Below are 14807 nucleotides of genomic sequence, written 5' to 3' on the forward strand. Positions count from 1 at the left end.
AGAATTCATTTCCTCTGTCAGCCACAGTCGCTGCATTCAACAGGAAAAACAACGGGAGTCTCTAGAGTTTAAACATATTCCATATAAACCCCCATCAATGAAATAATGTCGTGCGGAATGCCGTTTTGTCAGAACACAAGCAGACTGAACGAGGAGTTTATTCATATATGGTTAAACGTTTGAGAAGCCTTCTTTCCTTATAACAAAACATGTATGTTGAATATCTTAACGTTAAACCTGCATTTGAACGGAGGTTGAAACTTATGTTGGAAACCTCCACTGCAACATCCCTCCCTTGATTCCTCACGATTAATCGTTGTCTTTAATGACTATGGCTTTATTATTCGCGTCACACAGAAGCGTATTTTCTTTGAGGGCTGACCAGGATGAGTAACACGACATCGATCGTGCGTTGAGTCATTTGACAAATCCATATTTGATTCTGGGTGGAGAGAGAGAGAGAGAGAGAGAGAGAGAGAGAGGGGAGAGCGAAAGAGAGAGGAGGAGACTCGCGGGCTGTCTTCTTGTCTCTTGTGAGGATTTTTGCAAGACCAAAAGACGTATTATCGCCTAAGCTTTCTTTCTTTCGCTCAAATGTAATGAGCAGAACCTGCTCCGAGCGAAAAGCCTCCGCGAAGTCCTCGACGGGAGGATGTTACGGATATCTCACCTGACATCGATTTTCAGCAACATTTTCCACTGACCGCTATACGCAACGCGTTATTCAGAACGAAAACTTTTTGCCGCCTTTATTTCTTTTAAAAAAATACATCGGTTACAACTCAGTCGAGATGGTTTTACAGCGGCGTTATGACATCTGCGTGGATTGGACGCTTTTTAGTCGAATATCGCTGCACTTTAATCCGTTTTGCGTGGAAGTGTGTCTGATTTAAGGACTTATCATTATTGAAAGGTACTGTATGCATTTTAGTTTGTTTTCCTGTCTTTTTCTTTGTTAAAAGAAATAATGCAGAATATCTAAGCAACAAGCGTCGCCATACGATGCGCACTTTCCCAAGGAATAACGCATCCTTCTTGCGCGGTGTTTTTGGAGAAAACCTCAACATATTCCCACATCAATCTTACTTTGATAATGTCTATGGTCGTTATTAAGATCAAATCTGTTTTTGTTTACCTGTAAATACTGTGAAAAGTGCCTTTTTCTGTTTCCTAACGACAAGGAGACCATGGCTTGCTTTCCATGGCGGGTATTTTGGATAATTCAAGCGCTTGTGGATGTGACACTTTCGCAGGAAATTTACGCTCCTCATTCCATCAGAATTGAGGGAGATTTGACCCTGGGTGGCCTTTTCCCGGTCCATGCCCGTGGGGTCTCCGGGGAACCGTGTGGAGATATCAAGAAGGAGAACGGGATACACCGGTTGGAGGCGATGCTTTACGCCTTGGACCAAATCAACAGTGACGACGAGCTTTTGCCCAACATCACTTTAGGTGCTCGGGTTTTAGACACATGTTCGCGAGACACGTACGCTTTGGAGCAGTCGCTTACTTTTGTGCAAGCTCTCATACAGAAAGACACGTCGGATGTGAGGTGTACGAACGGCGAGCCCCCGGTGTTTGTCAAACCCGAAAAGGTGATTGGAGTCATAGGGGCTTCGGCGAGTTCAGTGTCCATCATGGTCGCTAATATACTGCGACTGTTCCAGGTGAGTCTGAGCTGAAGTGCCCAATGGTACCCTATATCACATGTGCTGGAATGAGTCTTTGCGTCATGCTTTCATGTAATTTCACCCCATATGATTACATGACATCTGATTTACAACAACGCATAATGATTTAAACACCTCACTGCATAACACAGTACAATATAATGAGTTGTTAGTGTGTAAAAGCATTATGCGTTTGTAAATCATTTGTGTAGCCAGAGGAGGTTGTTAGTCAAAATCAATGAATCGATCAGGCATCGACTCTTCGCACAGGCAGAGAGGCTTTTTAACAGGTTTCTTTGTCTTTCGCTCTCTATTCATTTTTAATTTCAACGATCTTTACTGGCAAGTTTGCTTGATGCAATCAATATTACCAATGCTTCTATTCTATGCTATTCTATTCTATTTTATTCTGTTCTGTTCTATTCTATTCTATTCTATTCTATTCTATTCTATTCTATTCTATTCTGTTCTATTCTATTCTATTCTATTCTATTCTATTCTATTCTATTCTGTTCTAGATTACCAGTGCGTCAATGTATTATATTATATTTCCTATTTATAATCGTATTTAGTAGTAAAAGTTTTATTAATATGCAATAAAAAAGATAAATGCTTATGTAGGCTATATCTTAATCTTCAATTTCAAGTTCTTTATTGGCATCCTTGCTATATATATTATATTATAGGCTATAACACATATTGATGCCATAAAATAAAAATAACAGTATACAATAAAATAAAATTCAATAGAGTACAAATGAACATTTTGCTCTGTATTTCTCTGTGTTCTTCTCTCCAATGTTTTGTATTATTATTATTATTATTATTATTAAATTCAGCTTTCTGGAGGCAGATCACTCTATAGATTCCAACTGGATGCTGTGTTAGGTTACCCACCATTCCTGCATTGAAATAAATGTTCTATTTCCTTCTCTGTTCCCACAACATTAGGAAATTACAGTCAGATTATCTTTAATCGTGCATTTTGGCAGATACACCGGGAGTAAAAGATCTCACATGTAAAAGATCTGAGAACAATTTATTTGGAATGTACAACAAACCACAAACGAGAATATGTACAATCCCCAGCCTAATTTATCAAAATCATGAACTACTTGCAGTATCCAAAACGTAAACGTGTCCAAATATGGCATGTGAAGTGATAATTGTGCCCCGCCCCTTGTTTCTGAAGTGTGTGATCACTGATACAGCAATTAAAACAGTAACAGTCTATACAGTTGCCTGTAATGATGTGAGAGGATTATTCAGCCTTATCTATGTTCTGCATCAGAGATAAACACAGCTAATGACATCCCACTGGTCTACTAGGATAATGCAAACCTCATTCTTCTCCATCATTTCTTGCTCTGTTTACCAAGGTTTCTTTTGGTCTTATACACAGGTAGATTAAGATCTCTAAGCATCAAATCTGGGTGGTGAAACTTGAACGTTACAGGTTCATTACAAGGTCTATTTGCGGCTTGCTGTCAATAATTTTCACTTGTAAACACAATTTGTAAACACAAGCAAAAATTGTGGTTACAGTAAGACACTGAGAATGTAAGTTAATGGGGCAACAGAATAAAAGTATAGCCACAAGACTTTATACATGTTAACATGACATTAGACACATTCTTACTCCCAGCTCGTCACATATTGACGCTTGTTCAGGACATCTCGGCATCACTTTTTAATACACAGGGTACTGTAATTTTTCGACGTGCACACTGCACCATTGCTTTAAATGATCTTAGGGATCATACACATGTGATTGGCATGGGAATTTTATCGCCATAAATTGGGTTATAATGTTGCCAGTATGTTGGGGTGTTATTTTCAATTTAATCAACCAGCGTAATTTTATTTACACTATTTAGACATGTTTGAGCATGTAACCCAACACCACCCCTAAACCTGCTCAATTTCTACTTTTACAAATGCAAAGAATTGACTGCGTCTTAATCTGACGCATAAGGCAAACAACTGAATGCAATGGTGTACTGTGCACGTCGAAAAATCGAAAGAATGATGAGTCGGGAGTGAGAATGTTGGCTTACTACATTCTATCATGACCACGTAAAGTTGTTAAGCCCTGTAAACTTTACATAATATTCACAATTAAACCACTTAGAACAGTATTCCTACTACTAATGACAATTTATACAACATAATACAAGAAAGAATAGCACAGGTAAGATGTCTGCTAAAGATCTGTGAATCTGGAAATCATCTGCTGTATAAAAACATCTGATAAACGTTTTACATGCATTCTAAATCTTAAACATCTTAAAGACATCTTCTAAATGTCTATATGACATCTAACAGGAAACATCCTATTCCTTATGAGCAACCATTCAAAAAAACAAAAAAAAAAAACATATTGCAGACATCAAATAGACATCTTTGAGATGTACTTAGGCTAATGGAAGTCAACTGGACAAGTCACTTCCCTGATAGCACGTCAACTAGAGCTGCCCCCTAATAGTTGACTAAACGTTTGTCGACCAATTTTATTAGTCGGGTAGTCGAAGGAAAAAAATCCTCTCCAAGTGGCGCAGTCCGAAAGGGACAGATCTTTAATGGCGGGTCCTTGTGGTAATTACAGCATGTTGGGCAGGAAATCCAAATGTTCACCTATCATCCATCAACCTCAAATATGGCTTGTCATTTGAAACATGTAAGTAGTAGCAGCATTACATGGCCTGTCGCGATAATCAATATATTGACTTATCGCACAATATATGTATATGACCTCGATAATTTTTGGTGGCGCAAAATATTGCCCATTATGTTTACATTTTTCCGATCCCGCTGTTATCTCGTCTGCTCTCAATGGCAGAGGCAAAAGCGAGGCTATGGCAGCTTCTTCTACACAGGGGTGCGTTTCCCGAAAGCATCGTTAGCCAACTATGGTCGCAAGTTCCGTCGTTATCAGCATAGTTCAACGAGTCAGTGTTTCCCGAAACCATCGTTCCTATGAACATTCGCAAACAGCATCGCAAAGTTGTGTGGTTTGAACGACAGCTCTTGACCTGTGGTTAGAAGCAGAGTTTCTAGATTGCATGACGTGGACTTAATAAATCCTTACCTTGAGCAAAATAAGCAAGATGACATTCATTACAACCTGTCTTTTATTTAGAATACATACAAATGTCATTTACGACTTTGAGTTTGTCAAGAGATTTAAAACACCGTTTTTGAAGAGTGCGCATGTGCGAATGTGCTCTACTAAGTAAGAACGAGCCTATGATTGAATCTGGAAATAAAGAGAAATATCCATATAAGTGCCTTCTATGCATTTGCAGGTGTGTGTTTTTCCCCCTACTTGTTACTTGTGCACTTTTAGTTAGAAAATGTTTACTATTTTTTTCAAGGTTTTTTCATGTAGGATATACATTTTTTGACAGCACTTCCATTATCTAAATATTCTTAAGAATTCAAACTTCATTGCCATTTAAAAGTGTGTAGGCCTATTTGTATTATGCCGTTATATTATGATTCTGTGGCATAAAATGGTTTTAAATGACAATAATATCATTTAGCGCAATTATTTCTGGGACAATATATCCCCAAAACAAAATGTAGTTATCGTTACAGGCCTACCTGTATGAGGGTGTAAGCAGATTGTACAAAAAATTTGTCACCAATTCGCCAAAATGCTAAATAGTTACAAACTGTCATGAGATTGTGTTGGATCTTTACAGTATTTAAAGCCCTAAACTAAGAACTAAATGAACATTGAGGTATTATTCATGTCAGACATCTTTTGGGTACTTGTGAGTGTGTGTGGTTATCGTGAGTTTACATGAAGTGTTCACAACCCTTTAGTTTTATAAAAACTAAATATGGACTGATGTGCTCTATGCACTACAAGAGCTCACAAAATGTAGACATGGATTTAATAGTCGCTCGTGTGTTGTTGCATTCATACTTTTACAGTAAATGGCATTAGCTACATGCACTCACATGTGAAACTGCAATATTTATGTCACTTTCCTCCAGCTTCCTACCACACGGCTAATGGCTAAAGCGGTTTCAGCAGACCTCACAGATCTGTTCTTAGAGCTTGACTTTTTGCCCTTCATAGACTGTTTATAAAGTATTTACGGAAATACACCCATACGCATGGGACATTATGCCAGCCGGCCTGTGTCACAGACCCTCAGTTGTGAGCATTAAGAAACAAATTTAAAAGCCCATGTCGTGGCCCGCTAGCCACCTGCATCCTTTCAGAAAAGTGTTTGCTTTTTTCCCTGTGGCCTCACACTTGCTCTGAGTCTCTGACTGCTTTTATATGCTCCAGGGCTGGGATTTCACAAAGCATCCCTGTTGGCCGCAAGCTTTTCCCGAGTGCGATGAGAGCTGCGGTGATGAGAGTTGATGTGAAGAGGGCAATGCACTCTGACACAATTCATGAGGCATACAAGCAATTTCAACACATTTTGACTCAAAACACTTGTGACGCTACAGGTCCAAATTTCATTTGGTTCTGATGGAGCTCATGATAAGCCATTGCTTTAGTGGTTTATAGTTTTTTTTAGCAGGAAAGTGAGGGGAAGTACAATTCAGGACATGGCCATGGCCATGGCAAGTGTACGTCAAGTCATAGGCTTTTGGGTCAACATGAAATTAAAATCGACCTCATTGTTTTTCTAAATAAACATTACTGGTCTTAATGTAAAGAAGCCTGTTTCCACGTAAAAAAGTCACATTGTGAGATATAAAGTCACGAATTACGTAATGGCATCATCGGACTTCGAATGTGAAGCATCGGCGCATAAAATTACTTGCTAAAAGGTTTCACTCTTAGATTTAAACTCTCATTGTGAGACATAAAGTTGTATTAACAATAAACTAAACTGAAATTGCAAGAAAAAGTCACGTTGTTAGGTATAAAGTCATAGTTGAAATTGCATAACGGCATCTTTGAAATTCAAATGTGAAGCATATTTGCAGAAGTTTATGTTTACATGACAACGGTGTACTAACAATGGAAAAGTTTTTCATTTGCATTTTTTCACGTACAGACGACACCGTCGTCAAAACGATCACCGTTCACATGGATCTGCGAAAATGACTGAAAATGCTGTATTATTCATGCCAGGCCAGTAGATGGCGATGTCACTTTGTAAAGAAACACTACGCACCTATAGACTGAACACGTAATACGCATGCACATGACATCATCGTTTTCACAAATTCACGTTTTTGTAGTTTACACGGAGATGAAAACGGTATCGCTTTCAAAAACTTGCACTTTGAATCCCACTTTCAAAATGTAGCATTTTTAGGCCCCCAAAATGCTGTCATCATGTACATGAATGGCCAAAACACATAAAAAGTTTTGCATTTTTAGTTTCAAACAGTGTTGTGTAAACAGCCCAAAAGTCACATTGTTGGGTATAAAGCCACATTGCGCAAAATAAAGTTGAAATTGCAACAAATGTCACAATTATGAGATAAATTTGCTTTTGCGAGATAAAAAGTTAGCATTTAAAGTCGCATTTTAAGATTTAAACTGACATTGTGAAATATAAATTTGTATTTATTTATGTAGGCTACTCATTCTGAAGTGGTAACGATCCCCTTAATTATTGTCATATGGTAAAGAAGAAAAGAAATTTTAAATGCCTCGCATTACAGAAGTGAAATAGGTTGCAAATGTATTTCATGTTGACTTTAATATTACAGGCAGATGAATGCTGACACATTCATTTGCATCTGGAAACAGAAGCAGTGTTATTTTTATGGATTGAAATACAGAAACATCCGTGTTTCGCCATTAAAACAGTGACTAAAATGACTCCGGAATAACAGGACGCTTCTTGTCATAATGATTCTCCATAGTCTGTCAGTGACTATTGATTTCTCTGACGTCTCGCTGGTGTGCTGGCCCAGGAGGTTTTCTGCCTTGAGCTCTAGTAAATACAGTATATGTTTGCTATCACTCACTCTTAGGCCACCAACATAAAAGTGACAACAGCCACAGTGACGGAAGTCTAAAAATATCAGTGCTGTGGGACTCATTTCTCACATAAGCCATAACCTACAAACCCAGGAATTCTTCAGCACAGAATTTTTTAAACCAGTGAGAAGCAAGCCTTAAAATGGCATTTCTTCCCAGTATTACTGTAATTATTATTAGCGGGTTTGAAACACTGCAAATGTAAGTCAATATACCTTAGAGACTTAAAGGTTGATCCAGAACACCTTGGTGGCAATGTCAATACCATGTACATCAATATGGTTAGTCATTAGCTATGTTTCCATCCAAAGTTGGAATAATTGGAATATCGCATAAAACGTTTGGATTCCTGGTGTTTGGGAACACAATCATGTGAGACACTTCTGGGAGGGAATAAAACAAATCATTTTGATGACGGACTTTGGATCAGGCATTTTCAGAATGACCAACCCAACATTTGAGATGCTGTGAAAGGAAATTGGTCCACTGGTTAGTTTTCCAATCACATCCTCTGTTGAGGCAAAATCTCAAATGTGTTTCCATCGTAGTTTATGCGCATATCTTCTTTAAAAAAATCATCCACCTCAATTGAGTGCATATGTTTTTGCACATTTTTATGCGCATCTTGGTGTTTCCATCCAGCATTTTTATTATTATTTATTTATGCGATATCCCAAAATTTGCATAAAAATAGGTGGATGGAAACATTGCTTTTGAGTACCATGGTATTGTCATCTGATACCATCAAGGTATTTATCTTTTTTGTGAAGTGTATTTCACAAAAGCCTCTATTTTTTCCACATAAGGAGCTTTTATTGCATTAGATGAGCTCTATAAACAGAGTATTTTGGAGTTTAGGCCACCCACAAATCTTGTTAGGACAATAGTGCCAGGGAAGGAAGGGCCTGGCATGGCGGCACACGCTGATGGAAGACTCGGCCCACCTGGAGGTCATTGTGCTCTGATAACCTCTTTGCTCTCTTTTTTTATCAGCCGTCTCCATCCTTTGGCTTCCGATTGGCTACTCCTCCCTCGAGGGTTGGCTTCTTTTCAGCGTGAGAAATCCCAGCCTATTTATCAATATTGGCCGCTTGTGTACGCCTGAGCCTGCCAAAAACCTGACTGCAGCTTTGCCAAATTGCAACTTTTTGTTATGCAATATTAAATTTGTTCTATTGGAGAATTTACTTTTGAAAGGATCTTGTATTAGTTCAGGTAATGTGTTTGATCGATAATACTGATAATTAATATCATGTTGGCTGAAGTTATAAGGCATTACCTGGAAATGTGTTACCAAATGATACGCTACTCTCAATAGGCCTCATTCATGAAGCACAAAGCATAACGTATTTGATTGAATGTAAAACATAAAATAGCATTATAAGAAACAAAGTATTAATGCAAAGTTCTGTTGTAAAACTCTAGATGGCACAGGCTAATAGGTCCTTAACTCAAACTGTTTGCAATCTCATCATTCTCAATAGGGCACAGCTGATTGGTTCCTGCTGTATCAGTAGCCAATGAGCTCGCTGCGCATCCTTTAAATACTGGTCAGCATTTGCTGTAGCAGTTTGCAGTGCACTTTCAGAAACCCTCCATCTTCCCCAGCTCCACCTGTATAGATCTGCTACGGTTAATATATGTATGCTATATAGTAAAGCAACAGCACATCTTGCTTGCTCACAGCAGTGTGTCGTGTAAGTACTGGCCATAGCAAGTCCATACTTGCTCAGCAGCAGCATAGCAGATCTGTTCCGCTAAGACCAAGTCTTAATGGATAATAGTCTTAATTACCAAATCCATTACCAATGCTGGAATCCACTAAGACCATGGTAATGGATATCATTGTCATATCCATTACCATGCCAGTTGTCATTACAGAAATATATGTCATTAAAAATACTCATATGAAAGTATGGTAGTCATTGAGTACTGTGATATTGCCATATTATACCATCAAGGTATTTTCACAGTACTTTTTTTGTGAAGTATATTTCACAAAAACCTATTTTTTTTAGGTTATACTCACGTATATAGTGTGTGTATTATGTTAAAATTTCCTCTAAAGCTCATTTGAATTTGTTCTGGATGAATTAGATATGACATGTTGCCTTGGCAGCAGGTCTGCAACCAGGAGGCATCTTCATACACTAACATGTACCGAATCCATTTGTGTTGGAGTATCATGTCACCCCTCATTTCTTCAACACATCCCACGAGGCAGGTATTTTTATACGCGGCATCTCATCAGCCATTCCGCTAATCTTAATTCCGAACTTCATAATCACATTAGTTTGGTATATTGCCAGTTGAGGATGAGCTTTAAGTTACTCCCAGTGCTGTCTCTTATCTCCTGTTCAATGCCTGTCTGTGAAGTTGCTCAGCATGAAGCCAGGAAAAATCCTCGGTTGATGTCATAAAGCACGTCTGCCATTGGCTCATCTCGGAGCTCGTTAAATGAGAGAGTCCCGCTGGGCGAACTGCCATAAATCATTATGAGCGCGGATCTTTTTTTTTTTCTCATTTAGGAAGCGTCAATGATATACATACCAGTAATTATTGAAATAATTTCTTCTCTCCAATCAATAGATACTTCAGCTCCCCGCAGACTTCGTTGACATTTATCACATCGAGTGCAGCTGATTAATTTGTATTGCCATTACCTCAACATGAGAAGGAATAATTTGTCTGAATGATCTATCACTCTCATATCAGAAGACTATAGAATACTAACCAAGAGTACTTCAATGCTGGTTATTTAGTGGAGATCACTTCAGATTGTTGCAGATAGATTAGATGTTGCTAATAAGTTCTTTGCTTCACATTGAGGTTACTGATGATTTTCAAGTGTGACACATTATTAGTGTGGAGGGTTTGCACCATGAGTGTGACATTGATGCATAGTGGTGTATTTTCTTTTAATATGTATGAAGTGAGGAAATTTGATGACAATTGAGCTCTGAATAGGCGGCGATTTATGTTTCTGTCGGTGGGTGCCCACATGCCATACCTCGAGACCTTTCAAGAGTGCAGTTTTTCTTTTCGTGCACTTGATGAATTCATTAAACAAAAGTTATTTGTGTCTTGCGAAGAGAAACGCACACTGCAAATACATTACCAACCAAACTAAAGCACATTCTTTCCATGAGTGTTGTCACTAATCGCTCTCTTGCTGATTTGAATGATTATTTTAAGGTTAATTACTTAAAATGCAATTCATCGTCATGTAAAAAAACAGAAAGCACAAGCTTTTGTGACAGGTTGTTATGTTGTAATGCTAAATATAATGGTAGAATTGAGTGTATTATGACCTGCCGGGATCCGATGTGAGATCTACCAATCAGAGAGGTTCCTGAATCTCAATCGATTTTTTGATTGGATAAAATGAATGGAGAATATCTTTTTTTTTCCATAGGTGTTTGAGCCCCCGAGAGTCCTATGCTTTCACTAATATGAGTGGAATTTTAGACTCAAGTGCAAAACATTATACTTTTCATTTATGGACTTTTATTTAGAACTGTGTGTGCAAAAACAAAGAGTTTAGACTTATTAAATTCCTTTAATTTATTTTGTTTAAACAATTTTGGCACAGCTAATGTGTGTGTGTTTTTAACTGTTAAACCAACAGGTACTTTAGTCCCTGTGATATCGTAAAGAAAGATAATTAATAATAATAATACAATAATTTGAATTGAATTTGAAAATAATTCATTTTAATTAAATTTTAATTAATTAATAATTTAATTACCTAAAAATTATTATTATTATTATTATTTTTAATGTATTTTTACTTTTTGTTTTATCCATTTGATTTGATATGGCTTGTTTTGTGTTGTTTTTGCTTGGCTTGTTTTGGCCCATTTTTTTGTCTTGTTTTGTTTTATCCCCAAAAAATTGTCCAAATTTGTTTCGTCCAGATGCTGGTCACACGTTGACGTGATTGGTTACAAGGTAGTATGTGACGTCAGAAACACCAGCGATTTCAAACCGCGTCTTTAGATCATTGCAGTTTTAAGGAGAAAATACTCAGCAATGGTGTTGACTTATGAATTTACACATGGTTTGTATTAAATTATATTAAAAACACCACATATACAAATAAACAACATTAAAAGCTTGATTTTCACCACAGGGGAACTTGATCATACAAAAATTCTGATATTTATCCATCCTCATGTTGTTCCAAACCTGCATAACTTTCTTCTGTGAAACTCAAAATCCATGCTGCTCTTTTCATTACAATGAAAGCATATTGTGACCATTTGCACATGTACATATTTAAACTCCATGGGCCAGATTTACTAAACAGGGCAAATTAGCGTGAGACCGCAATTCAATAAAAGAGCCAATGGGAGTTGAAAGTTCTGCTGCTGATCTACTGATAATGTGCACATTAAAGAACACAGACGCAGCCGGATCATTTCCATAATGACCAACGCAGTCCATCAAGATCAGTGCAGATTCACGTAGTGTCGCAAACAAGCAGAGCCGATGATAATCAGCTGCGTGTGATCTACTAACAACACAGGTGCAAAAAGACATGCTTTCTTTGAGCGTTGAAAATGGCGAAAATACCAGCAAATTGACTTGCGCAAACCTTAGTAAATCACCTTGCATGATTCATTTAAATACACTCCCATAAATACTTCATCTGAAAAGGAAACTCCTACAAATGCATATGCAAGTCAGCCGCAAAAAGAACCCTGTTCACGCCTTTTCAGCGCTAATTTTTCACTGCGTGTCTTTAGTAAATCCTGACAGTAGTTTTTTAACGCTGGTGCAAGCTGTCAGTAAATCTGGCCCCATGTGTTGCACAAAGGACTACAGCTGAAGGGGAAGATTGTCAATAACTTCAATCTGTTTTTCACACAAAGCTTTTGCATGTCTTCAATAAGAAATGGAATTTAGTCATATGGACTACTTTTCTGGAGATATGCTGACAATATGCTTTCATTTTATGGTAAAGAGCCATTTTTTGTGTTCTGTAGAATTCATACCGGTTCATACACGTCATGAAGGTGAACAGAACTGAGTGAGCAACGGGTTCAGTCAGTCTTTTTATTATGGGATGCGTGTAGCCCTGACAGGCCCTTCATGTTCAAGTGAACAAGAATGGCAGGTCTTGCAGCCTTATTTCATGGAGCGCATAGGGGATATGGTGTAGTAGAGACCTCCAAAACATCAACTAACCACGTCTGTTCTCCAGTAAGTTCAGTCTGGATCAAAACACATAGCAAAACCATTTCCGAGATAAAGGTTTCAAGACAGGCAAAGGAGCAAAGCAGACAGAGACGGGGACCCAAAATGTGTGAAGCTTTTATGATTTCTACACTTTAAAAAAAATAAAGGTTCTTTATTAGCATCTATGAAAACCTTTAACATTTATGGAACCTTTCCATTGCACAAAATGTTTTTTTTTATAGTGGAAAAAACGCTCTTTGGATTATTAAAATGTTCTTCAAATTAAGACTTTTTTTTTTTTTTTTTTAAGAACTGTTCAGTGAAAGGTTCTTTGGGGAACCCAAATGGTTCTTCTCTGGCTTTTTGGAACCTTTATATGACACTAATTTACACATATTTAAAATGGTTATTTGAATGTTGTTACTAATTACAGTAGAAGGACGTGAGGAACTCAAGTGAAACTGAGCTGACCACTCAGCAAGTCATTTGAGGGACTTTCTTGGATCAGCAAGTTTCATTTGACTTGCTCAGAACCTTGTCAGTTGTGGGAAGGAGGCGGCTTTGAGAGTTTCCCATCTGTGCGACAGCAGAGATTCACTTCAAGGCACGATTGCTGGAAACGTCTTGCATGGTTTCCCATAAGCTGTTTACTGCCAATGTCTACTGACCAGAAACAATGAGAATATATCTCTTACATTCCTGCTTGTTTAGACAGCTTAGTTTGCTTTTGTAGCGTAGTGCAATTGTGTGATTTGATTTATGTTAATTCCCTTCAATATACTTTTTCACTCACTGAAATGTGCAGAAATTCTTTCATCATTTACTCACCCTCATGTTGTTCCAAACCCATTAGACTTTTGCTCATCTTCGAAACACACATTAAGATATTTTAAATAAAAATCCATTGATAATCCATGTAACCAGGTTTGACACTTCAAAAAGTTCATAAAGTGATCCTAAAACTAATCCATATTTAGGTTTAGTGATATGACAAATTTTCTGATATGATGAACAGATTTAATTTAGGCTTTTATTCACATACAAAAGGTCATCAATGCACACATCAGTTCTGATAAACAGAATCTCAAGCATGTTCGCTTGATGTGCAAGAACCACTGAGGTTTATTCTCGTGTTACGCAGCTCGTTTGAGCTTCTGCGAGAACCAATGAGGCTTATTCTCATGTTACGCAGCACGTTTGAGCTTCAGCAAGAACCAATGAGGTTCATTCTCATGTTACGCAGCTCGTTTGAGCTTCTGTGAGAGCCAATGAGGCTCATTCTCATGTTACGCAGCACTTTTGAGCTTCAGCAAGAACCAATGAGGTTCAGTCTTGTGTTACGCAGCACGTTTGAGCTTCAGCAAGAACCAATGAGGTTCATTCTCGTGTTACGCAGCACGTTTGACCTTCTGTGAGAGCCAATGAGGCACATTCTCATTTTACGCAGCACTTTTGAGCTTCAGCAAGAACCAATGAGGTTCAGTCTCGTGTTACGCAGCACGTTTGAGCTTCTGCGAGAGCCAATGAGGTTCATTCTCATGTTACACAGCACTTTTGAGCTTCTGCGAGAGCCAATGAGGTTCATTCTCATGTTACGCAGCTCGTTTGAGCTTCTGTGAGAGCCAATGAGGCTCATTCTCATTTTACGCAGCACTTTTGAGCTTCAGCAAGAACCAATGAGGTTCAGTCTCGTGTTACGCAGCACGTTTGAGCTTCTGCGAGAGCCAATGAGGTTCATTCTCATGTTACACAGCTCGTTTGAGCTTCTGTGAGAGCCAATGAGGTTCATTCTCATGTTACGCAGCTCGTTTGAGCTTCTGTGAGAGCCAATGAGGCTCATTCTCATTTTACGCAGCACTTTTGAGCTTCAGCAAGAACCAATGAGGTTCATTCTCATGTTACGCAGCACTTTTGAGCTTCTGCGAGAGCCAATGAGGTTCATTCTCATGTAACGCAGCTCGTTTGAGCTTCTGTGAGAGCCAATGAGGCTC

At 38.2% G+C, this 14807-nt stretch overlaps 1 protein-coding gene across 3 annotated transcripts in view; it reads left to right on the forward strand.

The window, feature by feature from the left end:
* Nucleotides 1-520: 520 nt before the first annotated feature.
* The window catches only part of grm7 (glutamate metabotropic receptor 7), a 210868-nt gene continuing 196581 nt past the window's right edge, over nucleotides 521-14807 (forward strand). Inside the window, exon 1 of one of the 3 annotated variants that reach the window (XM_084118050.1) lies at nucleotides 521-1667. In XM_084118050.1, coding sequence (XP_083974176.1) covers nucleotides 1188-1667 — 480 coding nt within the window. In that variant the 5' untranslated portion in view covers nucleotides 521-1187. The remainder of the gene's footprint in view (nucleotides 1668-14807) is intronic. The other 2 variants (XM_084118048.1, XM_084118049.1) reach the window with 2 other exon arrangements.

Source organism: Abramis brama (genome assembly GCF_963993115.1).
Source record: "Abramis brama genome assembly, chromosome: 6".
Classification (NCBI taxonomy): Eukaryota; Metazoa; Chordata; class Actinopteri; order Cypriniformes; family Leuciscidae; genus Abramis; species Abramis brama.